The 27,885-nt window shown below is 41.4% G+C and overlaps 1 protein-coding gene across 1 annotated transcript in view; it reads right to left on the reverse strand.

The window, feature by feature from the left end:
- Window positions 1-5,310: 5,310 nt before the first annotated feature.
- The window catches only part of STMN2 (stathmin 2), a 42,274-nt gene continuing 19,699 nt past the window's right edge, over window positions 5,311-27,885 (reverse strand). The window contains exons 2-5 of the mRNA XM_074897669.1: window positions 22,210-22,305; window positions 21,403-21,575; window positions 9,517-9,708; window positions 5,311-6,733 (exon numbers count right to left, since the gene is read on the reverse strand). Of these exons, the coding sequence (XP_074753770.1) occupies window positions 6,674-6,733; window positions 9,517-9,708; window positions 21,403-21,575; window positions 22,210-22,305 (521 nt within the window). The 3' untranslated portion in view covers window positions 5,311-6,673. The remainder of the gene's footprint in view (window positions 6,734-9,516; window positions 9,709-21,402; window positions 21,576-22,209; window positions 22,306-27,885) is intronic.

The raw sequence follows: 27,885 nt of genomic DNA on the forward strand, positions 1-27,885 counted from the left end.
TAAGCACCTCATCCTTTTCCTCATCACTTGTTGCCATGTTTCCTCCTGCATCTAGCCGGGGATGGAGACTCTCCTTGGTATTTCTTTTGCTGTTGACATACTTACAGAAATATTTCTTTTTGTCCTTGACTGCTGAAGCCAGATTAATCTCCAGCTGGGCTTTAGCCCCACAGCATCTTTGTAACCACTGTGAATGGCTAGCCCCTTCTTCCAAAGGCCATAAACTCTCCTTTTCTCCCTGAGTTGCAGCCAAAGCTCCCTGTTCAGCCAGGGTGATCTCCTCTGTCACCGGCTTCTCTTACAGCACCTGAGGACTGCCTGCTCCTGAGCCATTAAGGAAGTTTCTTAAAGAGTGCCCAGCCTTCCTGGACCGCTATACCATTCAGGACCATCTTCCAAGGGATCTTGTCAAGCAGGTTCCTAAACAAGACAAAGTCAGCCCTTTGGAAGTACATGATGGCAGTTCTGCTTAGCCCTCTCCTGGCCTCTCTAAGAATAGAGAACTCTATTAATGATCGCTGTGCCCTAGTCGTCCTCTAACCACCACATCATCCACCAGTCCTTCTCTGTTCACAAAGAGGAGATCCAGCAGGGAACCTTCTCTGGTCGGTTCACTAACCTGCTGCATCAGGAAGTTGTCTCCCACACGTTCCAGGAATCTCTGGGACTGGTCCCGCTCTGCTGTGTTTTATTTCCAGCAGATGTCTGGGAAGTTAAAGTCTCCCCAAGGACAAGGGCAAGTGATCGTGAGATTTCTCCTACGTGCCTATAGAATATTTCATCCACCTCTGTCCTGGTTGAGTGTCCTATAGGAGACTCCTACTACAACATCTGCCCTGTTGGCCTTCACCCTGATTTTAGTGCAAAGACACTCCATCCTGTTTTTACTACACTTGTACTCAAAGTAATCATAACAGTCCCTAACATAGAGTGCCACTCTACCACCTCTCCTTCCTTGTCTATCCCTCCTAAAGTGCTTGTAGCCATCAACTGGCACACTCCGGTCATGGGAGACATCCCACCATGTTTCTGTTATAGCCACGACATCATAATTTTCCTGTTTCATCATGGCTTCAAGCTCCTTCTGTTTGTTACCCATGCTGTGTGCATTGGTATACATGCACTTCAGACAGGCTGATGTTTTTTCCCCTTCCCCCTTCAAATCTTTAAAGCTCTGTCTATGAGCCCAGCTAACTCCTGCCCCAAAATCCCTTTCCCCCTCTGGGACAGGTGCATTCCATCCGATGTCAAAAGGTCTGTCATTCTGTACACTAACCCGTGATTGAAAAATCTGAAGCCCTGACAGTAGCACCAATCTTGGAGACACAAGTTATCTGTTGAGTTCTCCTGTATTCTTCTCCATCCATCCCTGCAACTGAAGGGATGGAAGGTTTGTTTAAAAGACTGTTGCAACTAAAATAGCTAAAAGAAATTTAAGCTGAAGTTCGACTGTTTTCTTACATCACTTGCTTGGTCTGCATCTTGGATAATGCCTTTCATGTCCTCCATCTTCAGGAGCTGGCCAGGTTATTCCTTTTCTGGAACACATTTGACCAAAGACAACGTGTTACAGTAGGAAGACATTTTCCTGCAACCATTTACTGCTACCCAAAAGAAAAGCAAGCTGTCATCACATTGTAAACTTGAAGAAGGAGAATGTTTCTCTAAATAATCAATTATATGCATTCCTACTGTCTTTGTGGACATTTGAATAGAAAAAAAACCCTCAATTAATTTCTCCAGAGCAAGAGTTAAAGCTCAGATACTATCAGAGCATCAGCAAAACAGTGAAGTTAGGAATGGCTGAAGCACAGGCATTTTCTTGTACATTGGAGAACCCTCTAATCTGTGGGGAGTCCATAGCAGGCTCTTGTTTCTGCTGCTCACAGAGCTATAGTTTACACTTACATATATACTGCAGGCTGGATTATAGGCTGCTCTGTCTTGTGCCCTAGTTCCAAGTATTGGGGTGGAGAAAGAGTTCATTTTTTTCCAAGTATGACAGCTTCAGGAGTGACCATTCTCTCTCCTCTGCTGGAAGATGAAGCCTACTTTTCAAACATGAAACACAGCTCCCCATATTTCTGACGTTGTTTTCATCACCTCCTCAGTCTCTCCTCTGAGCAGGTTACTGTGTATTATCTGTTGCTTTTTAGACATGTTTGGAGTTTCAGTCATGCTGATATTCTCACAGTTCTGAGAGTTTCTGATGGTGGTGTTGCAGTAGTTGTGATTCTGGCTACTCCTTGTTCCACATGAAAATATCAGCTCTTTTTGGTTTTACAGCTACCTGTGGTCGTGCCACCCATTGTTACGGTGCAGTTAAATCTGAAGATGTGTGGGCTCAGTCTTCAGATTTCAGAGCCACCAGCTATGTTATGTAAAGACCTAGTGTAAGATGTGCAGCAGGCTAGATGAATATACTCCAGAGGAAATCCCTGGTGTATTTGGAGATGATCCCCATTATTAAGACTGACCACTGCATGGCACTATTGCACCAGCATCATTTGTGCCAGCTATGGCACTTATGCACCAGCATGACTTGCACCAGCCCTCAGGCATGGGAAATACTATCTAAAATTTTCCCATTACCTCCATCGTAATACCCCTTCTTCTGAGTGAATGGCTGTCTCTTTCCACTGCTGAAATATGCTCAGACCAAGGCATGTGCTGTGAGATGGCAGTAGTCTCCCTCTTCCTGTGCAATTCTCTCTTCTCTCCAACAAAAACCTGATGAGAGTTTGATTTGACATGGTGGGATCTGGGAGTATTTGGATGAGAGGGAAGATGTTCATGCTGCCTAAATGTAGATTTTAGACCATGTCCCTCTACTTCTGGGAGATGAGATAGAAGTACTTCTCTGTATGGTTTAAGGTTTTGGGAGTAAAACTCTTTCCTACACTGAACACAGAGCCTGTCCCTCTGACAGGACTGCTGAAAGGCAGACAGGTAGACAACTCTGTGTGTGCGTGCATAGGATGTTGCTGTTTGGGGATCCTGGAGTGAAGGAACAGACAGACATTGCCATTTGGCTGTAGAAGGGTTAGGATTTTGTTCTAGTCATTAAAAAAAACCCCCTCCATGTGACAAGAAATGTAATAACAAAGGGAAAAAAAAGGCGTTGTTTCAAAGTTCTGGATCAGTGATGGGTTTAAATCCTGGATCCAAGCCTCCTGACTTTGGAAAAGTTTGACTTGGTTTGAGCGTAAATTTTGTGGCTTCAGTGGGACCATGTGAACTATGACACTTTTGAATTGTTCCTGTTTGACTACTTGGGCAGTGTCTTTGTGTCAACCTTGACATAAATGATGTGTTAGCTAATAGAAAATGGAGCCCTACCCACCCTCAGAGGGACAGTCCTGGGACCTGTGGAGGCCACAGGTCAGAAGCGCCTTTCTTGGTGTGCTGCACAGCTCTGCCCTGCTGCTGAGCTGCTATAAATCTCAGTAAGAGGAGGGAGCATCTGCATAGCGCAACACCAATGCTTCAGGCTCTTTCCTGTCCTGCAGGAGGTTTTCAGGCAGCCTATGGAAAATGCTCTGCATTTCAGCATCAGCTGTTCACAGCTCACAGCATGTAGTTGGGCACCTACAGTTAATCAAAGAAGTGGCCTAATTTTTTTTATCTGACAGTCCTGAAAGTTCTGCTTGCTGTTGAACTAAAAAATAGATATTTCAAGTAGCCAGAATGGTAATACTTTAAAAATGGATGTTTTAAATATTTTATTACTTTTCAAGGAGATCCTTAATCTAGAACTCCACATGAGAGACCCATGGCACCAATATGCTTTTGCTAGCACAAGCAGGAAGGAGCTAGGAAGGCAGTACCAAAGCAAAATATGAGGAAATAATATAGGAAACAGGAACAATATAAGGAAATGGCCATGCTGCAGCTCTCCAGATACTTCTTTTTGCTATTACAGGTTAAATATGAAGTGTATTTGCAAACAGGTTTTCAAAATATAAGTTATACCTTAATAAAATGAACTCCAGACCCACAACTGTTAAAAGACCCAGGTGAACAGGAGCAGAACATGGCTACAGAGTTCACACTGTCTTGTTCTTCACTCATTTCCTTTGTGCAGTCTTGGTACTTGTTGAGAAGCATTTCCCAGTCAATGCCCAGATCTGTGCTAGGGTGAGCATGTGCTGGGGATCATCCCAACAGGCACTTTAGATTTAGACGCCCTTGTTTGTGGAAAAAAGTTTAGCCCCATGGAGGCAAGGCTGCCCTGCTTGATCTCAGCACCAGAGATTTGTCCTTGGCCTGTTTTCTGGGCAAGAGTAGCCAGCAGGACAAACAGGAAAAGCGCTCGAAGCATGACCAGAGCTTGTTGAGGCAGTGGACAGGGAAAACGGTAAATGACTTGCCATTGGGAAATGAAACAAAAATTCAGGAGTCCTCAAACCAATATCCTGGACCTTAAATTGAAATATAAGCTTGTCTGAATGACCTTTCCTACTGGGGCTTAAAGCAATATACAAACTTTGAAGGCTTGGCAATGCTGAAGCTCATGACACCCAGATTCAAAGGTTGCTATTTGTCTTCTCCATGAGGTTTACTTCCATTAATTTTGCCAGAAAGACAAGGACTTCGATGAAGGAAACTAAGCTGCCATAACAAGTTGGCGTACTCCTCTCATTCTGTGGTACAAAGTTCATTGCACACAGAGCTGAGCTTGCAGCCTTGCACCTAGATCAACTTCTGCTGTTTTTTGACTGCGGGCCAAGTCTTCCAGCCACTTGGCTCTGAAATAAAATAGGCTACAGGGGTCTGAAACTGGCTATTGCAGATCAGAAGCTTTTGAACCATCTCTCTGAAAGAGCAAGTAAATGATGCCACTTTCATGACTGTAAATCAGAAAACTAATCCTAGAGGTGATGCTTAATCACCTGTCCAGTTCTAAGTGGGATTCAATCCACTTTTATATCTCATCTCTGCTGCTCAGCAGCTTCCCTAGCAATTTTGTGTTTTTCAATAAATTCTGTGAATTACCCCGAAAATCAGTGTGTTAACAGGCAGAATCCTGCTGCAGCTATTCATGTATGTTCCCAGAGTTACATTATTCACTTTTCTTTCCCCAAATAGTTTTTTTTTTCCCCAATATTGAGTCAAGATTAAGGGGTGCATGTGCATGTGAGTGTAGCTAGTTCTCTTTTTTAATAAACTCAGTGCTAGAGGTCCCATTTATAGGCTCTGTTTATATGGTAATCTTTAAAAACAACCAGCCTAAGCACTGGAAAACACATAGCAGGGGTTAGTCCTGTATTAGCAGACTTGGTTTATTAATAGGTCTTATTTAAGTCTCATTTCCATGCTTTTATGACTACATTAGGTTTTCAGAGAAGTAATGGAGCGAGAGAAGAGACAAGCCCTTTTTCAGTTCACAGAACCCCAATTCTTTATTAATCACAGCTTGCTCACAATGACATACAGGAAAATAGCACTAATGAAGAGTAGAATATGCAGGCAGCAACCTCCAGGGGGGTAGGGACAACTTCAAAACTGTAGCTATTTTGGGGATGATGTGTTAGGTTTGGTGATACTGTACTTGGCACAAGCACCCTGTCTAGTCATTCCTCCTGCTTCAGCCCTCTTAGTCCTAGATGTCTGTCACTAGGTAGGGTTGGCTAACACTGGAGGGTAAAGGTCATGACAAATGGAAGTCAGCAGTGTCAAAAAAAAGGTAACAACTGGCTCATGGGTTCCAGATGAAATATTCAGTAGCCTCTTGTACTATTACACATGTAATGTGGTAGCATCAGATAAGTATCAATAGATCATGGTACCTACAGATAAAGCCACTTGATGCTATCTATTAGTTGCTTCATCAATAAATTTTCAAGTGGTGAATTAAGCTCACTTTACAATTAGCGTTTGTATGGCTGATTGGCATCATCCAGAATTTGTCACAGCTTGATGGTTACAATGTACCTCTTAAATTTGCCTCAAACTGATCCCACTTGTTTTCATTCTGTTGCATAGCTGTATTTGTTGCCTCTCACCTCAAAAAGCAGAAGCAACAAGTACTGCAGGTGGCTATTTAACCTCAATTATATAACACACTACAGAGTCCTGTAGTGTAAGTTGCATTTGAAGAAACTACATTTTAAGAGCCTTTTGTCTTGGACAGCTGAATGTGAAGTCACGATACCTGTGATCTAGTCACTGTTTCAACAAAGCTTATTGATGGTAAAGCAGTCTAGGTTATTAGGCAATGACTGGTCTCTAGCACCATAGAACTACTACTGACCTCGTGGTAGGTTGGAATGAAAGTCGCAGGGAATGGAAGTAGACGTGAGGTGCTTCAAATGAACAGACCCAGCAAATTCAACCGAGTGGAAATAGACAACATCAGAAGCCTGTTACAGGACATGTAAGATTATGAAATAACTTGCATAATGCAATACTTGTATTTTTTAACAAAAATGTAAGTATTTACAAAATAAGATCCAAGTTTTTTAAACATCAAGCAAATCATTCTGCAAAGAGACCGCATTGTTTTTGTTTTTATTTTTGTTTCTTTTTTGAAGTTTTTTATTGAGTTCTTGATTTTTATTTTTTTTTTAAACCATGTCATACATTTCCCATACTGATATCGCATGATCCATAATAATATAGGCAGGGGGAGTTTACTAATGGTGGGGATGGGTCACATCCACCATTGCTGTTTTCAGCCAGACAGTTCCACCTGGAGCTCCTTGTTTCTACGGACCTCTGCAGCATGCCTCTCCTGGAAAACATCAAAAAGGGAAAAATCAAACCTCTTTCTCATTCTGCTTGCTCAGGGAGGCTCCTGATAACAACCCCTTTAGGCTGTGCATTTGATGCTTGTGCAAAACTTGTTTCACAGCACAACCATTTTTAAGTGATGCAACTCAGGAGCCTCCACCAAACCAGCCTGAAGCTTGTTTGATGCTTACATTCTACTTACACTCTGGAGCTCAGTCTTGTATCTGATACAGTTTTATAATCCTCAGCACCTCAGAGAGTTTCATTTTAAAGGCCCACATAGAGAGGTGCTGCTTGCAGTATAAAATGTGCCATGTGCTCACATTTGTTCTTTGAATTCCTAGATGTTAAACTAAATATAGGGAAGGATGACTGGGCTTGAGTTAATTGCTTGCACACTGTATGCAAGAAGAAGTGTTAATTACTGTGTTATCTGTAACATTTTTGAACCATAAATAAAGGTCCAAGAATTTAGTTCCACCAAGATGGGTCAATCTGAACATCTCAAACATCCCCTCAGGTCGACCAATGAAACTAACTGTCCTCTCCATTCTTTCTGTGGCTGTGATGGAGAAGGGACATGTTTACCAAAAAACAGTGCTGTCCACTTTCAGCCATGCTGTCTTCACTTTTACAAAAGCAGTCATAATTCATTTAGACTTACTTGAGCCACTGTATATTCAGATACTTCTGTGGAAATGGGCCTGTGGTCAGGAATAACAGCTGTCAAATGGATTTAGGAATGTTGTACTTGGGGTATTTGTAAAACTATTATTTTTGGCACCTTCAGGGTTTTAGGGTTTTTGGTTTATGCCTTTTTCCTTTCAACAGTCCAACTATCAGATTTTTACCTCTTGTGTCTGTTCACTGAAAAAAACCCCAGACAATCAAATGACAAACATAAGGTCACTTCAGTTTAAGGTACTCCCTATGTATTTCCATACATTAGATGGTCTTCTATGGTAAAAAATTCACAGAAGCCAACAGTTATCTTTTTATTGTCTGAGTTGGACTATGGATCACAGGCCAAGAAAGTTTATTTCAACAACTGAAACTGTAAACCACAGTTCTTATAAGATCCATAATTCTGAATGCTAGATTTTATAAGGGATTTGTTCCTCAGGGCTACTATTAACTGCAGTATATAGAAGTTATCTTTGATTGCTGGAACTCCTGACACCAATACCTTGGGGAGTCTACAGTTCTGTGTAAGTTTTGAAGATTTGGACCCAGGTATTTCACTACTTCTTTTCCTGAAAATTCAGGGTTTGCTTTCATGTTGGGAAAACTATAGTCATGCAATTTTTAATTACTGGTATGTACAAATGTTCCCAAATGAGTTATGGTCATCTTTGTTCAGAAGCCTTCTTTGGATTTCATGCACATATGCCATCATATTGCTGTGGAAATGGGGTTAACAGACTGCTAACATTAACCTAGGACAGAGAGATGTTTCAGCTGTCCTTCCCATTTCCTTTTGGACGTCAAGGATGGCTAATTGGCTTGTCCCGTTGTTTTTATAAACTTTGGGATATGTGCTTGCAAAGTAATCTAATGCAAAAATGCCAAGTAAAAATCAAGTTCTTAAGCTCAAGAATTAACCCATTTGCATACTCACTTGTAACATTATCCTTCGGTTTCTGTTGTTTCTTTTCTACTCTCTGAGACACTTGTCTCCATCAAAGAAGCAAAGGTGTGTATGAAGAAGATCTCATTTAAAACCACTGAGAGTTATTTTCTTTCTGTTAGTCAATTTACTAACATATTCAAAAGTTTATCACTGAGAGAAACAAGTGATCACTCAGGAGAACTAATTATTTTTTTCTTAACAGTTTGGAATCTTTATTTGCATCTTTCCCTCTCTTGTGCGGAAGGGTTGTTTTGGAGAAGGGCACATTTTGTCCTGCATGGTGGAGTTTGTGATCTACCTGTTTCTTCTGATTGTACCAAAGATCTCCAAAGAAAATTTACTCTTCTAGTTGCAAGACTTATGGAAGACCAGACCTTTCTGATATATAGGAAAGATTTTTTCCCCATATTTTTTCATCTTTGAGAAACCAAGAACTACAGACATAGGACAACTGTTTATCAATAACTTTTCTTGAAAGATGAAATCTAAACACAAGTGACCTTTCACAGCACTTCTTAAAGCTAGAAAATCGATCTTTCTCTGGAGACAGTCCAGTGAAGGGCCATGAAGATTAAGGATCTAGAGCATCTCTCAGTCTCTCCTGTGAGGAAAGGCTGAGAGAATTGGGACTGTTCAGCCTGGAGAGAAGGCTCCAGGGGATCTCATCAGTGTGTGTAAATACCTGAATGGAGAGTGTACAGAGCCAGCCTCTTTGCAGTGGTGCCCAGTGTCAGGACCAGAGGCAATGGGCACAAACTGAAACACAGGAGGTTCCCTCTGAACATCAGGAAACACTTTTTCACTGTGAGGGTGACCAAGCACTGGAACAGGTTGTCCAGAGAGGTGGTGGAATCTCCATCCTTGGAGATATTCAAAAGCCATCTGGACATGGTCCTGGGCAACTGGCTCTAGACGGCCCTGTTTGAGCAAGGAGGGTTGGACCAGATGACCTCCAGAGATCCCTTCCTACCTCAACCATGACTGTGTGATTATAGATGTTCAGTCTTTCAAAAGTGACTGGTGGTTTGGATAAGCATCAGGGGCTCTGACTTAAAAATTGCTCAAGCTGAAATAAGAGCTACCCACAAGACCTCTTCAAAATTTGGATTAGATTTTCCTTTCTAGTCTAAGGTGAGGAGTGATGGTGTAGTTACCTTCTCTTGGAGACGTTCAATAAGAGCAGCTAAATTAGCTTCACGGTTTTCTTTGATCTGTTCCATTTTCAGTATCAGCTTTTCCTCTGCCATTTTGCTGAAGTTATTGTTCTCCTCCAAAGCTTTTTGAAGCACTTCTCGCTCATGTTCTCTCTTCTCTGCCAGATGTTTCAGCACCTGGGCCTCCTGGGACTGGAAACACAGACACGCGTGGCTGCAATGAAATACTCATGTGGAGCAAAGTAACCCCCATAGGGCAACAGTTCACTGAGTTTGGAAACTGCATAATGTCTGTTGCTTTGTTGTTACATGCACTGTTTGGAAAGATCACTTCTGTGTATAAACCAGATTAGCTTAAATAACAGGGGCTTAGAGGCACTGGCTAAATGTGGGGTACACGCCTGAGGCAGCAGCAGAGAAGCGTCCAAAGCACTTCTGTTAACAAGAAATGCTGTCATGTATTACTGACCTGGCTTGGGTTACTGCAGTGGTTGCTCAACATCTGACGGCTGCAGTCTTTTAGCTATGAGACTTTTATTTGCAGAAATAGGGGATTGGGGGCTGAAGGTATGTACAGTGTTAGAAGGGAGGTTGTGGACATGAGAGAGGTGTGTATTTCCACTCGGTTAGACTATTCTTTAATGTGCTTGAATAGTTAATAACAGACTTTGAAATTTACTGTTGTGAAAGACAGACAATCAATTCAGACAATGTTTTTTTTTCCCAATGATTTTTATATTTGACTTCATCTCACTGATTAGGAAGGGGAAAAGGGTTTTTATTCTATAGAAAACAAAAAAGCTAGTTTTAGTTAAAAATTAAAATTTTGCAAGGAAGATGAAAACTGCAGGTGTCCATTAAACGGATGCAGCTTATCCACAGTACTGTGTTATTCTTCTTTGTAAACTTATTGCTCAGAAGCATAAGGTTTGTTATTTGTTTTAAATCAAATTACTAACATGAAACCACTAATCCTAGGAGAGAAGCCAAAGAACTTGCAGCATTGGGCCCACCCTCCAGGCAAGTCTAATCGAAACAACAATCTGTTTCAGAGGGCTTGTTTGGAAATGATAAACAACATTGTGCCCTTTTGATAAAATAAATTAGAGGGAGCATGAGAAGCAAACAAAAACCAGGAAATGAAATATGGCTCTGGAAAGCTAAGTGCATATTTCAGTGCAGATCACAACGCACTGTTGTCATTGTTACCCATGAAAATGAATTAGTTTAAGGCCTAAATTAAGGACTTCAACCAATAATTACAATTAGAGGTAATGAAACCTATTAAATTCTATCATGTGGCTTTAAATAGAGTGAAAAAAGCTGCAATTCTTTTACATGAGTGAGATCCAACTAGGAGGAGAAAACAAACATTTTAACAAAGGTAAGATACACATAAAGCCAAATGCACTGAAGAGGCAAATTAAGCATGTTCTAGAAAAGGCTGCAAAAGCCAGGCAGAACACTTTGCAGCAAGACACTGGAGTAAAACATGTCTGGCTTTGAAAGGCTGTAATGGTTTGCCTGAGATCAGAGGAAAGAGCTACTTAATATATTTGCTTTCACCTCTGGTCTGGTTGCAGTTAAGGGTTCATTTCTCAAACTGTGATCCCTGGAGCACTTACTGATGGGAATGGTCTACTCAAATGCTTGGTACCTTACAAAGGTGCTTCCTGGCTCTTACCTCCATTATAGCATGTGTTGAATAGAGAGTAATAGAGCAAGCATTTTTCAGATCTTTGACTGACAGAAAATAACTGTCATGCAGGTCAAAAGATGCTGCAAATGGGAACAAAAAGTCCCCAGACAGTTGCAGCCAAAGGCAGAGGGAGTTTCACTAGTAGAGAATGGGAGGAGGATGAGCCAAACAGAAAAAGAGCTGGGCAAAGAAGGAATTTTGTAGACTAATTGAAAAATCATAAAAGCCCCATGTTTAACAAAAAACATCAATAATTTTAATAATCATATAATAAAAATAGGTTCTTTTGAAGCAAAATATTTGATTTCAGATACTTTGCATTTAACATTTGGTACAATGAAAAACTGAAATAATTGAACATCTTCATCTTGCTTTACCATTTTTGGACCAACTTCAGTGGCTCAGTTTGACCAGTGTTTGTGAAGTTTTTCCACATTTTTGGTTTAATTTAGTATTCAATGGCAAACTTTCACCTTTATGGAAAAGTTATGATGATGAAATTTTGGTTGCTGATATGAATTTTGTGAACCCTTTGCTTAAGTGATCTAAAAGTAACTTTGATATTCTAAGAATCTATTTTCCTTCCTGTTGGGAATTTGACTAGAAAAGGTACTATGATACTAAATGTAATGTCCTTACCCATGAAACATTTAAGAAGTGACTTGTTCATTTGAAAGGCTAACATTTCATCATGTTTAAATACATATATATAAGATGTTATAAAACCAAACCTTTTCAGATTTGGAAAACTGACATTTCCAAGGATATATCCAGGGTCTGTGGAAATGTTATAAAAAAAGGTAAGATTTGAACTGCGCCTATAAGCAGCATTTTTGAAAAGAGCATTGGATTTCAATGGAAGGTAGCAAAATGCCTTTGAGACTTTGGGGCACTTGCCCATTTTTTGCAGATTTGTTTTCTTCCATTCAGACCCTTTGCCATCTGGAACTACTCCTCATTATCATAAATCCAGGAGAATAGTGAAAAATTAAGAGTTCCACATCAAAGTACACACAGTTCTGGAGGCAACACTTGCAGACAACACACTCAAAAGTAATTTAGAATCATAGAATCATCTAGGTTGGAAAAGACCTTGAAGATCATCCAGTTCAACCATTAACCTAACACTGACAGTTCCCAACTACACCATACCCCTCAGCGCTATGTCGACCCGACTCTTAAACACCTCCAGGGATGGGGACTCCACCACCTCCCTGGGCAGCCCATTCCAACGCCTGACAACCCATTCTGTAAAGAAATGCTTCCTAATATCCAGTCTAAGCCTTCCCTGGTGCAACTTGAGGCCATTACCTCTTGTCCTATCGCTTATTACTTGGTTAAAGAGACTCATCCCCAGCTCTCTGCACCCTCCTTTCAGGGAGCTGTAGAGGGCGATGAGGTCTCCCCTCAGCCTCCTCTTCTCCAGACTAAACACCCCCAGTTCCCTCAGCCGCTCCCCGTACGACCTGTGCTCCAGAGCCTGCACCAGCTTCGTTGCCCTTCTCTGGACACGCTCGAGTCATTCAATGTCCTTTTTGTAGTGAGGGGCCCAAAACTGAACACAGGAATCGAGGTGCGGCCTCACCAGTGCCGAGTACAGGGGCAAGATCCCTTCCCTGTCCCTGCTGGCCACGCTATTGCTGACACAAGCCAGGATGCCATTGGCCTTCTTGGCCACCTGGGCACACTGCTGGCTCCTGTTCAGCCGGCTGTCAGTCACCCCCCCAGGTCCCTCTCTGACTGGCAGCTCTCCAGCCACTCCTCCCCAAGCCTGTAGCGCTGCTGGGGGTTGTTGTGGCCCAAGGGCAGCCCCCGGCATTTGCCCTTATTGAAACTCCTCCAGTTGGCCTCAGCCCATGGCTCCAGCCTGTCCAGGTCTCTCTGCAGAGCCTCCCTACCCTCGAGCAGATCAACACTCCCACCCAACTGGGTGTCATCTGCAAACTGACTGAGGGTGCACTCGATCCCCTCGTCTAGATCATCAGTAAAGATGTTAAACAGGAGTGGCCCCAAAACTGAGCGCTGGGGGACAAAATTTGTGACCGGCTGCCAACTGGATTTAACTCCATTCACCACAACTCTTTGGGCCCGGCCATCCAGCCAGTTTTTTACCCAGCGAAGCGTGTGCCCATCCAAGCCACGAGCAGCCCGTTTCACCAGGAGAATGCTTTGGGAAACGGTGTCAAAGGCCTTACTAAAGTCAGGGTAAACAATATTCACAGCCTTTCTCTCATCCAATAATCAGGTCACCCTGTCATAGAAGGAGATCAGGTTTGTCAAGCAGGACCTGCCTTTCATAAACCCATGCTGACTGGGCCTGATCCCCTGGCTGTCCCGCACGTGTTGTATGACGTTACTCAGGATGAGCTGCTCTATCAGCTTCCCAGGCACTGAAGTCAAGCTGACAGGCCTGTAATTTCCTGGATCATCCTTCTGATCCTTCTTATAGATGGGCGTCACATTGGCCAATTTCCAATCTGTCGGGACCTCCCCTATCAGCCAGGACTGCTGGTAAATGATGGAAAGCGGCTTGGTGAGCACCCCAGCCAGCTCCTTCAGCACCCTCGGGTGTATCCCATCTGGTCCCATAGACTGTGTGTGTCTGTGTGATGCAGCAGGTCACTGACTGGCTCCTCTTGGACTGCGGGGGGATCATTCTCCCAGTTTCTGTCTTCTGGCTGAGGAGGCTGGATTCCCTCAGTACAACTAGTCTTGTTATTAAAGACTGAGGCAAAGAAGGCATTAAGCACCTCAGCCTTTTCCTCATCACTTGTTACCATGTTTCCTCCTGCATCTAGCCGGGGATGGAGACTCTCCTTGGTATTTCTTTTGCTGTTGACATACTTATAGAAACATTTCTTGTTGTCCTTGATTGCTGAAGCCAGATTAATTTCCAGCTGGGCGTTAGACCTCCTGATTTCCACCCTGCATAGCCTCACAGCCTCTCTGTAATCAATGTGTAATCAATTTGTCCATTAATGCATAATAATGAAGAAAATCCTTATACTCTAATTTAGTATTTACTGGATGCAATTTGCATTTGCACCAGTAAGTATTGGAATGAAAGATAAACCAGGCCTAGGAACTGAGTGCACAATCCTCATGCAATTTTCCTCTATGATACGTCTTCAATGGCATTCCTTTTCCTCACTCAAAATGTTCAACATACCCAGACTGGTTCAAAACAAAGGATTCCTCCTCTCTGCCATAAAACATCCACAGGGTGGATTCTCATTTAGACTGATGTCCCTCTTCTAATGCTGCCGTACCCCAGCTGTGAGTCTGCCTGTTTCCCTGGTGTTCAGAACATTTTTTAAATCCCCTTATGATAATTTTGGAAGGCTGTTGCTATGTTTTTGTAGTGGATTGTCAAACAATTTTCTGTTTCCAACACATTTGGCAAAAGAACTTGGCCATCCTGTCTGTTCAAAGTCTACTACACATCCAGAAATGACAGAAATGGGTAAATGAATGACCCCAGATACCTAGTGTGGCTGGGATTAACAGACTCCCTTTGTTGTTTGTGTTGGGTTTTAACTGCCGTGTTTGGACTCCCATGGTCTTGATACAAGATTCCAACACACATAGGAAGTTTTTATTTCAAGTTTACTTTCAGCTTTGTATTGATTGAAGTGCTGGAAAGGGTATTTTCAAAACCTTGATAGTCCATGTTCTAACACACTTGTAAATAGCTTATGATAAGTGCTTCTTGTACATCTATCGTGAGAAAATGAGTAAAAAAAAAGCTGGACATTGAATGAAAGATAAAGAAGATTAATAAGGAGAGAAAAGTAGGAAATGGCAGAGAAAGAAAAAAGCAGTACTCAAGGAGAAGTATCCAGAAGCTGCCTTAAATATAGCAAGGCATTATCAGTGTGGCTACGGCTGCAGCATCTAATGCTAGATGTGGAGGAATAAAACTGTTGCAAAACATTCCTGGTACAGATACCTTCACTCCTAGAAATGTACTGCTGTGCTAAAAAGTCAGCTAATGCAGGCAAACTCCTACAATATTCATGTCATATTTCTAAAGGATCATGTGCATCCCCAGTTTTCAGAGATGAGTGCTTCAGTAGGAAATCCACATCTCATACATAGCTGGCCAGAGACAGATGCAGACAACTAAACACTCACTTCATAAGTAAAATTATTTATGGCAACTGGCTTTGGAGATACATATATTTTAAAATTATTACAGGAATAATATGCCTCAGTAACAGGTGCTTTATTTTCCCACATTAATCTATTGTTCTTTGACATATACATCCAAATATTGAAGTAATTTATGCAGAGATAAAATTAAATGATTACTTTTAGGCAAGAAATGGACTCAGACAACTGCTTTTAAACTAAGATTTTCAGCTTGAATGCATCCACCTTAGTTACTAGGATCTTTAGTTACTAGGATATATGAGACACATTACCAGTCACAAAAGCTCCACTTTTGTAACACATTCATTCACTGGCTGGATTTTAAAAATTCAATTGTTCAGCAGAAGCTGCATTAACCTTGATATTCTTCAGTGCATTTTCTATTTAAGAGATACTACTAATGGAGCAGAATGCAAAAAACAGGCTCCTACTGCAATGTAAATGCAAAGGTGAAGCCTAGGTATTAATCAGAAAGAAAAGGTGACTTGAAGTATTGATGGTTTCAGGGAAAGTAATTGAGGTTGGGATTTTTCCATGTAAAAGCAAGGGAATGGACTCAATTTAGAACTCATTCATCGCACTGGCTCCTTCAGATTTCTGCATGGTTACATCCTGTTCCTCAGTGGGAATATTATTATTTGTATTACATTAGCATCTGTTCTAGCTGTTGTGAGGACTCGCTGTCCCAGGCAGTGTTCAAATACATAGGGTGAGGCACCTCCTCTCCCAGAGCAATGACAGTCTAAAGAAGAGGGCTCCTGTTTCTGCTCCATGGGATCCCAGAGCAGAGAAATGGAATGGCCATATGGCAGAAGAGACATCTGAGCTGTAACCATAGGTGAAGTCCTGCTTCATGTAGGTGAAGTCCTGCTTCCACTCAAACTAGATGGTGCAAAATTTTGCTTGAATTTAGATGAGGATCTCTTTTTTTTGCCTGGTCTGCCAAGAGATCTGTGGGTCTGGGTTACTAAGAACGTGAAGCAGAGTAAAAGAACATAAAGAGCCCATCCATAATGTGATTCAAAAAAATTCACTTTCTCTTCCTCAACTGACACAAAATTGCTGCTCTCAAGATTGTGACCCATGGAGGTGAACAAGGCATGTTGGAGGCTTGCGAGATGTGCCACCTGAGCCCTCCTCTACCCGCTCATGAGGCATTTTGTGATCTTTTGACAGGCTGAGGCCCTGCATTTTAAAATTAATGAAGATCAATGTCAGTTTGTCTTATGATTGATTGTTCATTAGCAGCAAAACCCATGTCAGACTGCAGGGAGAAGCTTTGCCAGCACTGTTATGTCTGCTGTCTCTGCTTGTGCCTCCATGTGCTCCCAGACAGACCATATTGCCTAACACCAAACCCTCTCCTACCTGGTAGAAAGTATCTTCCTGCAGGCACACATTCCACAGGCTTACGCTTTTTGCATGAGGAACTGTGAAGTGGCTTGCAGTTTTGGCTACCTTTTGCGAACATTAGGGGTGAAGCACCATCTGTAGAAACACTACAGTGTAAATCAAAATGTGGCAGAAACATCCAGTACCGGTACTGATTCCACAAGTATTACTGGGACCCTTACATCGAAAAACACTTCATGCTGTATTCCCTTTCCACACAAGCACAGCTGAGAGCCAGCAGTATAAAAAGGGAGATCAGTGGATGGGCAAGACAGGAGGCAGATGTCTCAGGGCGTGCCTGTCTTCCCTCCCAGCCTGCTGGCTTACAAATTTGGTGGGAAACCAAGGAGGGAAGCAGGAATGAGTTGGAAGAAAGCAACCTCCGCTTTTGCCAGAGAAGGTGCTGGTCCCTTCTACCCCTCTCCTCTTGCCTGTAGTAGCAGTTTTGCATGTCCCATGCAATGTCTAGGAGGGAGCATTTGTCCCCCAGCTCCACCGTCTTCCCTGCCTTGGTGAAGCCTTTTTCCCTAGCAGCCTGCTGTACCATAAGGTAGAGCACACGTGGCTTCTTCAATGCCAAAGGAGAGATGGTTCAAGAGTGTTAAGAAGTGCCTCTGGGCAGGCTGTGGGGCTGGCTCAAAGGGGCAGCGAGTTGGGTGCTGAAGCCCGAGGCAAAGTGTGGCCACAATGCTGACGGGGCTGCCCCAGGCTGACTGCTTGCTGTGGGGAGCACAGGGAGCTTTGCACAGGCTAGGCTGCACAGGGGCTTATCTTAGAGCATTTCATAGTAATGGTATTAAAAACTCATGTAACTGTAAGTCTATATCCAACAGTATGAAAGTTAAAAAATAAGACTGTTCTCCTGCATTCTTTGTAGTGCTAAGCACTAAGGACGAGCCTGATTCAATTTCATCCCAATACAAAGCCATTTAATTACACACTATTTCTCTCCCATAATCCAAAGTCTAGTAGAAATGCATATCCTTTTAGTGGTTCATTTTTATGCTAGTAAGTTGAACATAGTAAAAATATATAATTCAACATATGGCTCTTGAAGTCTGTAAATCAAGGGTAGTAACAGCTGAACATTCAAGGCCAATGGGTAAAAAATGATAAATGTTAAAGATTCTGTAAGAAGTAAACTTCTGTTGCATACAGTGTCACTGTGCTCTAGTTTCTCAAATGGGAAGGATGAAAAGGTCTGATTATCCACTAAGGTGGGAAAATATAGCACACATATGCCAAAAAAATAATGGGATAATAATGACATGCTGTGAGGAGGATTCTATAAGCGGAAAGGACAAATCTGTAACTAGCCCAAATGGGGTTTGCTGTGTGGTGCAAAAGGAAAAAATGCCTCAGGTGAAACTCTCAGTTTGGTCTGAGAGTATGAGATCATCACTATCAAGTGAGGTAGAGAAAAGGAGGAGAAAATGAAAGAGTCCTGTAAACGCTTATAAGGGAATAAACAAGAATGATAAACAGGAAACAGCATAAGCAGGAGACTGTTGAAGTGCATGTATTGCTGTAGATGTTCTTATGAGTTTGAAAATTTGTTAATGAACACTGCCTAATTAACAGAGCAGAAGCTAATTCCTAAACAGTGTGAAATCAATTAGTATTTTTTCCGAAAAGGCAATTCTCATCCATTAGTAATACTTGATTTTAATTAGAACTGTGCTGGAAGGACACAATCTAGAACGGTCATGCCTGACAGCTGTTATACATAGATAGAAAAGTATGATAGCAGCTGCCATGCTGAATGTCAGAAAAAGCCTGACTGGTTTGTCTAGCAGCAGAAAGTGGAAGATGCTTAGGGAAAGTGTAGATAAAGTTGGGCAAATCTGCCTAGTCCTTTCCTTGAGATGTCTCTCTCTCTCTCTCTCCCCCCACCCCACTCCCTCTCTTCCTAGCTTTCAGCAGTCACCAGGTTAGATATTTTCTGAGCCAGAGGTTGTATTCATATAAGCATTTCCTATAAGGCAGTGCTCTATCAATTTGCTATTATATTTTTGAAATAAATATTTTAATAATCTCTAAATAGTCTGTGATAACAAATATAGCTTTATTAAACAATACACGAAGAGGCGATTCCCTCTCTCTGTTTTGAAATTGCTGTCTGATGATTTCATTGAGTGTTTCTTCCCCTTTGGATTGTGTGAAACATAATATAATTGTTCCTATTCATCTTCTCATTACCATTCATGACTTTGTAGACTTCTATCTTATCTTTCATCGGTTGTCTCCTTCCAAGCTGAAAAGTGGACTATTTAATTTATTTTCTTATGGCAGATTTTCTATTCCTCTGACTGCTTTTTTATCCTTCTCTGCACTATACTCTTTTTCCAAGGCCAAACATGAAGGCAGTAGTTGAGATGTGAGAGCACCAGGGATTTTAACAGTGATGCAATAAAGTTTTTTTCCCTGTTCTCTGTTCCTTTCCCAGCAATTTCTGCTGCAATGCTAATGTGGAAGATCTTGTCTATTAAAATAACTCAGTTATATGTTAATTCAAAATGAATATAGTACCAAGGGGGAAGAAATGGCAGGTGTCTGTACTGCTACCACTGATTATCAGTTTATTGCATAATGAGTTTTTCTTTAGGAAGAAATGAACAGTAATGAAATCAATGAAATGAAATCTCTGGGACATTCAATTTATATTTCCCATGAAGTATATGCATAATATCAGTCTTCTTAATTGCTGCCATTTCATTCTGTGTCCATACTTGAGTATATGTTCTTGGTACAGAGGCACCTCACAGACTGAGTCTTTGGGGCATATCATCATGTGCTTGTGTGAAAGCTCATACTTCTGGGCAGGTGCTAATGCAAATGCATATTCCTTTCACATACAGTCATGTCCTTTTACTGAAATTAATACTCTAACATAAATATTTCTCTGAAAGAAGCACTAGAGCTACTGTGTGTGCATTAGAAGCATGGAGTCTTGTGTTAGCAGTAATGGCAAATGTGGCAACACTTCAGTGTTCATCTAATTCCTCTAAATGAGTTGTTCAAATTAGTGAGGTCCAGAATAGTCAGGTTTCACTGCAAATCATAACTGTGGGCCAGATTTTAAGGACCTGTCAGTCATCCAGATCTACTGATTTCAATGAACTCACATCTCACCATACAGCAGTGTAATCACTCCATTGGGTTTTTTTGGAAGTGTCCCTGATCTGGTCTGACAGGAGTGAAAGGAGAATGAAGCTGCTTTTTTGGAGGAGCTGCAACTTGTGCTATATGTGGCATATCTGCTGTTCCTGGACTTCACTATGCCTTTTTGTCCCTATCTGGAAAAGATTCTGCAAATGTCAGTTTTAGTAACAAATCATATTGTTTAAGAGATAAATGAAAAGCTTGGAGATGTCTAAGCTTGTTTCATTTTCAGATACCCTCTACCAGGGACTCCATGGGCAGGTGGAAGGGGTTTCTAACTCCAATTTAAGTGATGCAAGCAGATTTGCCACAAAATAACATTGATCACCTGGTTGCAGGGCACAGAAAGTCCTTCTATGGCTCCTGAGGTTTCTCAGGCTTCTGTGGCTCTTTTTATACCATAGCAAAAGGAAACATGGATTAACCAGGACAATATACTGCCACATCTTGAGTTTTCTGTGGCCATAGCAGCCAGCCATGACCTTCCTGAAATGGCGCAACACATCATAAACACTGGGCCCATAGAGAAAACTGCTCATTTTCAGACTCATATTTCAGGCTGGCTGTGGTGAGTGTCTCATTGGCTTTGCCTGTGATTCTCTAACTTATCTGATCTGGAATTTAGCCTTTTATCTTCTGAAAAGAAAAAGCAATCTGAGCTACCTCTGACTTACAGCAAATAAAGACCTCTTAAACCTCTAAAAGACCTCTAAAGTCAAAATGAAAGCCAAATAAACAGTTAATGTGGACTTCTGGCTGCATGCACCCTGCATTTGTGCTAACCATTGTGAAGGTGTAACAACCCTTCTAAACCCTGTGTGACAAACTTACTGATTATGAAACAGGGGTTTGCTGTTATGGGCAAGGTCATAAAGAAGGGAAGACTTATTCTGTAGATAACCCTACAAGGCCAACTTGCAGCACTATTGAGACTGTCTGCTATAAATGCCTCTCTTAGTAGCTGCGCTACACTAGCATCTTTATTCAAGGGCGTGGTGAGTGATCCAGAACAGTCTATTCAGGGCTAATATGTTTCCATACTGCATAAGTAAGACATTTCAGCTGCCTCAGGCAGGCCTTGTGAGTAATTTCCATGGGCACTACAAAGACTGAAGATATGGTAGCCCATACAGTAGCTGTTTGAATTGCACAACCATTTCTTAAACTTGGACACCAGAAGAATTGCACTGGTCTTCTGCAACTATTACAGATGCTCTGAATGAAACACACACACTCACACAGTAAGCATGCGTATTTGAACCCACTTGGTCCTCCTGTCTGAAGCTATCTGTATTTTGTGACACATACTTCCCAAGCATCAAAACCAGTGAGGTTTGTTTGCAGCAGTTTGTTCAGTAATTTTTGTCCATGCAGGCCACTATGAGTGGCAATGGAAAACATACAAATGGATAGGAAACTCAGCTGTTATTCTGTACAATAAAGTCAGGTCTAATTGCTAGCATTTTTTTAAGGAAAGATACCTTTCTCCTCTCCTCTGCAGCCTCCAGCTTTTTCTGGATCTCCTCAAGAGAGAGTTCTTTCTTCTTTGGAGAAGCTAAAGTTCGTGGTGCTTCTGAGACCGGAGATGGAGGCTTTAGGATCAGTTCAAAAGCCTGGCCTGAGGCACGTTTGTTGATTTGTTTCACTTCCATGTCTGCACAATAAAGTGAAAAATGGTAAGACCTTCAACACCTCAGTGATATCAAGGAGAGAAGCAGCACAGACATTAGTGTAGGATCAGAAGTACAGACAAAAGATTTAGCATCTTAGCCTTGGGCATTTCAAATGCAATGGCAGATTATAGGCTGAAAACTGTTCTCAGGAGAAGTACATTCCATTTTATCTATAATAGCTTAATTATACCTTAATCTCATAAAGATAAAAATTTACAGCAGTTTTGGAAGTTTATTTGGGTTCTGTGTCACTTCAGATCCCCTGCAAGCAGTGCTCAAGCCGATTAATTTTTTAAGTATGCTTTCATCTTTTCTTGGTTTCCTTGGGAATCATGTCAGCTGTAAAGAGCCATAATTCTCAAATGGGTAGTAGGAAAAGTACAGCTCAGTATGAGAGGGCTAGATTTAAGAGTTAGTTGCTATTAGAAATCATATCCAGCATCATGGGCAACACACAATCAGTAGAAAGTAATAAACAAACCCAGCAAATAGATTGTTAAATCAGCAAGATACCCACTGAGTAACGCTATATGGACGGGGATGTTGAACTGAGTCATTTCCCAGCACTAGCACATTATCTGGCCTGCCAGATGAGTTCCAGTGAAAGTCACTCACCATCGTATTTATAGATGTTCATGTTGCGAGGTTCTGGGTAAAAACAGGAGCAGATCAGAGACAGCATGGACAGCTCCTTCATCTTTTCCTTGTAAGCTGAAATGAGAGATCTTGTTAACATGTTTCACTTTCTCAGCTTCTCCTTAGTGAATCTCTAGCTGAGGTGACTGGCTGGGGACCAGCAAATCTGCTCTATCACCCACCTGGCAGATTTCTCTAGAATATTTGCTTTCAAGTATTTCTTCTGAACATTAAGCCTTTATCAAATCAGACATGTGATGCTCAGTACTGCAGAGACTGCTTCTGATGTCCTACATGACTTCAGCCTTAGCTGTAACGCAGATAGTTCTCTCTGGTTTATAGAAAGTGAATCTGGCTACCAGGAAATGTATTTAGCATTGGAAGAATGCCATGACTCCACTCTCTCCTGGCAGGTGGAGAGCCATGAAGCTCTTACAAATTCTCTGACGTATCCAAATGCAATTGAGAACAGCTCTGAAATGCTGCCCATGTGTTGCCATAGGCAGTTGCTAAAGACATTATCTGTTACAAATGAAAATGTCATCCAGATAATTAAAAATAAAACAAAAAATGAGGATACATGTATCAAATCCTTTGCCTAATGTCCTTAATATGCATAACTACTGGAAACAAAGCTTTTCCTTCCTCGCTTACTGGCCAAAATATGGTGCTTCCATACTCAAGATCTAGTGTATATCAGCTGATGCAATAAATACCCTTTTAATTTACCTTTATGATGCTACCTTTACTGACTTTGTAATGCCTACAGGCCCCAGCCATGGACTGAGGAGGAGCTGGTCTAGAAATGGTAATACCAATACCTAGCATTATACAATGTTCTGCATTCACCCTTTTTAATTGCTATCATCCCAGCTTGTAAGTAGGAAAATAGTCTTGTGTCTGGCAAGTCAATGACTGAGCCCAGCCTAGAGGCAGCTCTCCTGGGGCAATACCCTAGCCACTGCCCACACTGCATACAGTATCTATATTGAGGGGAGGGTTTCTTCAAAATTCATCTTGGCACACACAGATCTCTGCTACTATCAAAATCATATCTACAGAGGTAGACACTCATTTGCTGCCAGCATGTGGAAAGCATGTCTTAAAATACAACTGTGGCTGAAAGTATTGTACGTAACAGAGTAGACCAAACTAATCCTTACATTACTAAAGGAAAATAGGACAGCCCTTTGATCTTCAAATTGTGGATACATATGAAATTGTCATTCAGTTTTTCCCATGGATGCTCTTGTGCTTTTTGAATTTGATTTTCCTACTCAGAAAGCCCTCTGAGGTTGATGAGGGCTTGAGAGCCTTTGGGTGCTGCTCAGTATGGTGGTATTTGAATGATCCATCAGTTCAGGAATTGATTCATAGCTGCCAGTGGATGATTAATTAACTTAATTAAGCTTTGCATAGGGGCCTCTAATCATGGACACTAAATAACCCACCTAAAGGACATACAACTTTTCAGAAACCATTGGTGAAAGCCAGCATCTTGGGTCAAGGGCATACTGAAGATTTTGCCTTCTGTGAACTGAGAAAACTGTCAAACAAGTTTGGATTTGACCAGTTATTTGGTTTGAAACATAACTACCAACTAGCAAGGAACAACTCAAAAATCCTCTGAAGAGATTCAGAGTCCAACTGATGTCTGTTAATAGTCAAAACACAATGATATGTTCATTCAGGCCTCCATCCAACAAAGCATTTAACTGCATGCATAATTCTAAGCACACAGGTGCGGTTGTCCAGCCTGTCCTTTGAGAAGGGCTTGCCCAGGCGGCTGCCCACACTACCAAAATTGCATCCTTTTTAGCAGGGAGGTTGTGGAGTGGGTACACATGAGACCTCATGTGCTGCCTGGAAGGCTGCTAAACATACAGAAAATGGACGCTGGGTTGCGTGTTAAAGACATGGCCACTGGTGACACAAGCTGAAAGCTAAACCTTCTTGTAAAAGGTCGCTGAATCACTGCTATAACATACACCTTGAAACATCTTTGTAGAAAGAGGCATGCAAAGTAGTGTCCTAGGAACCCTGCCTCTTTGGGGCCTTCTTACTATTTTACATTTTGCTTGACATTGAATATGTCTTGTTTTCTAACAGCATTTAACACAATTAGAAGAAGATGTTTGCTCTCCCAGCTTGCCATCTCAAAGCATGGCTGGAGAAAGATAAGAACGTGCTCAGCTCTCTTTCCTTTCAGTACAATAGCTGCACTGAAAGTACGCTGGCGAAATCATTGTCCTATTTCATTCTGGACGCTGACAGAATCAGGATGAATTTCCATGCTTTACAAGCATCACATTTTCTTTTCTCCTGGTATTGATTTAGTCTCCATTTGCCCTAGAAAGTCCTTCAAGCATAGTTGAAACTTGGTTTGAATACTCACAGAAAGTTCTGGAGGCTGCCACAACCCTGGGAACCAAACAACATGCTGTGTTGACAAGTACTGTTTTACCTGTTGGAGACTTAAGGGCTGAGGGCCTCAAAGGAACTGAAAGGCTACACACCTCCCCAGGCGTCCAGCATCAGCATTGTGATAACTTGTCCCCCTTGACCAGACACAAAGCCAGTTTATTTGGCAGCATGGAGTAGCAGGAGCTCTGCTTTGCTCAGCTATCCATTCCTTAAACTGCCATACATTAGGAAAAAAAAATAAATCAGTAATGTCTGCCCAGTTAGTGGTCTGATTAGAGTGGCTGGCCCATGTCACACAGCTTGAGCAGGGAGATAACCATGCTTTTCCAAACCCCAAGGAGTTAGTGGTTTAGTCATGGAAGCCCATTCTCTCTCAAAAAAAAATGGTTTTTTTTCTATTAAAAAAGCAGCACACTTAGGCCAGAAAGCCAACAGCACAGCATTTACGCAATCTGCACAGGACCTCTTGTGTTAACTGAAATAGTCATGAAAATTATCTGTCTTACCGTGGAGCTTTTAAAAACCCTTGAATACAAGCAGTGATTGCAACAAAGTTTATTTTCCAAATGTGTTTCAACTGACTTGCTAATTATATAGCTCCTTGTGCAGTCATGTAGGGTACATATCATTCCATTAACTGTGCAAGTTAAATGAAGGAAAGTAAATGATGGTAATCGTAATACTACAAAAGCTCTGAGATGGAAATTGCTAGGAAAGAACAGTTAACAAAAGATGGCAACAATCTTCTTAGTTATATACAGCAAGATTTAAATGTTTATATGCGTTAAAAGCTTCAAAGGTGGGCAAGAGCAGAACTCTGATTTTTGCTAAAACCAGAAAGGATTTCAGTATTAGCAATTCTTGCAGTTTTGCTGTGAATAATCTAGTATTCACAGGTCTTCTTAAATTCTAAAGCTGTGTGATTATTTCAGAATCTCATCTATTTTTTAAAAAATAAATTCCTCATATTCAGTGTTGCGGAGAAAGCCTTGGAAATATTATCTAATGCCCCTAAAAGCTTTGACAGCTTCAGAGATGTAAAAACTCATAGCTTTGAAATTCAAGAATGCATTATTTTTTTCTGAATGAGTCCCAAATGCACCTTACCATATTGCTTTAAGCCAATGTCATCATTTTCTCAAACTTCAGGCATTATTTTTAACAGCTATGTTTAGAAACTGTGAAACCACTCTGTGTGTTGGGTGAGCATTTCCATGCTCTTTCTTTGTGGGCTCTTTATTTGCTGGTCCAGGTAAGATCTCCTGGAGGCTTTCAATGGTTCCAGTGCTATGTCTGCATGAGCAAGCAGAGAAGCACAGCAGGACTGAGTGCCCAGAGGGGAACAATTCTAAGGACTTCATGCCCATGCTGTATGTATTTTTGGGGGTCTTTTCTTTAGACTAGTTCAAACACATGAACAATCATTAGTGCCTGGACCATAGTAGATATACTACTAATGCACATCTTCCAGTTTCATTACCTATCAAGTAAACCAGTTTGTGCATTCTTGAAACTGCTCTGCAATGTGAACCAAAACATGGTCAACTGGAGTGTTTTGATGATTCGCTTTGAAAGTACTCTCCTTATCTCATATAATATGCTTATTCAGATACGTCCCATATTCCTCCACTAACGACAGAAAATTAGTCTACTGCCAGTCCTGAAGCTCGCTTGCCCACTGAGTGAAGCTAATAAGGAAGAGTGCTGTGGCTGCCATTAGAAGTCAGCAACCACTTATTTGTTGCTGGAAGAAATAGGAAGATTAGGCAAAACAGTGGTAAAACCACCCTGTCTGTTCATAGCTATAAGGAATTTTTAACACTTTACAGTGTAAAATGAAAATCTGTCCTGACTGACAGGCCATGGGCAATTTGGGTCACATTTTGTTCCTTGGCAAAGCATAGTTAGGACAGATTGCTGTGTCACAGCAGAGACCATTATTCATAAGCAAGACTATTTTTAACATATGAAAGCAGAGAGATAAGTATAAATGTTACTTATAATTAACATCTGATGAAGGCAAATCTGTTGATTCCTTTTGCTTTACTGAATCCAGTCCACATATAATAAAGTGTTACTAATTTTTGACACTTCAAGTCCCACTAGCCAACTAGTTCTTTAATTTCTGCACACCTGGAAAGAAACAGAAACTGGCACATTGCCCATGGTCAAAAAATGCAACCCATAACACGGCTCAGCTCCGTGTTCCCTTACCAGGCACTTGTGAGACAATCAGCTTTCTGAGACTGAACTGAAATCCTGCTTTTTTTTTTTTCTGCTTCGGAAGAGACTGCAGGAGTAAGGAAGATTGGGTGAATCATGAAACACAAGGTAGAAAAGGCCTACCACATCCATCCTTCACATCGATGTCTCACAGATGTCATTGACAAAGCAGTTTGTTACAAATTTCACTTTGATAATGCTCCCTTTGAGGTGCTAGAGTTTTTGGTTTGTCAAGACGATGCTTTAAGTCATGAAGAGCCATGTCATTTTGTAAACAAGACTCTCTTGGACAGTTTTCTAATAATCCATTTTAGTAATGTGCTGCATCCTTTTCTGTCAAATGAAATGGTGTTATATGATCATGACTGCAATTGTTTTCCCAGAGCTGGTGGGGTATTTGAAGAAAGCTGTATGATGAGTGCTGGCAAAGTGGTGAACATGGGACTAGGAGAAGCAAAACTCAAGATGGGGCATGAGTGATAGGAATTCTACAGATCATTTAATTTTTGGCACTCATCTGAGATGTATGAGGCTGAGATTCACTGTAATTAATGCTGGCCATCTAATATTTAAGACAAGCTGGTTTGCAGCAGTCATGAATGCTTTCATTTTAGTCAATGGAGAGAGAAGCACCACCAGAGACCGATTGGTCCCACTCCAGGAGAGATGTCTAAGATAAATGAATTAGGTTGTCTTAAAGCCAATGAATGTCTCTCCATTGTCAGAAAACCTAAGGATGTTTGTTTGTAGGCTTATGGCATCACCAGTGATGGAGGGAATGAAAGCAAAAGCCCCTGCTGTGAATACATCTTATTCATCCCTTATGCTCAGTCATTAGTGACATGTCATTTTGGTCGTTCAGATAGGTCTTGTTTTGTTATTGTCTGAATGCAAACCATTGCTCAAGGGAGTATTTGGTGTGAGTCCATCTTACAACCTTATGTATATGTGTGCTTTTCCAGTTTCCCCAAGAAAAAGAAGGTTGCTTTAAATTGTACTAACAGCTCA

Source organism: Athene noctua, chromosome 2 (genome assembly GCF_965140245.1).
Source record: "Athene noctua chromosome 2, bAthNoc1.hap1.1, whole genome shotgun sequence".
NCBI lineage: Eukaryota > Metazoa > Chordata > Aves > Strigiformes > Strigidae > Athene > Athene noctua.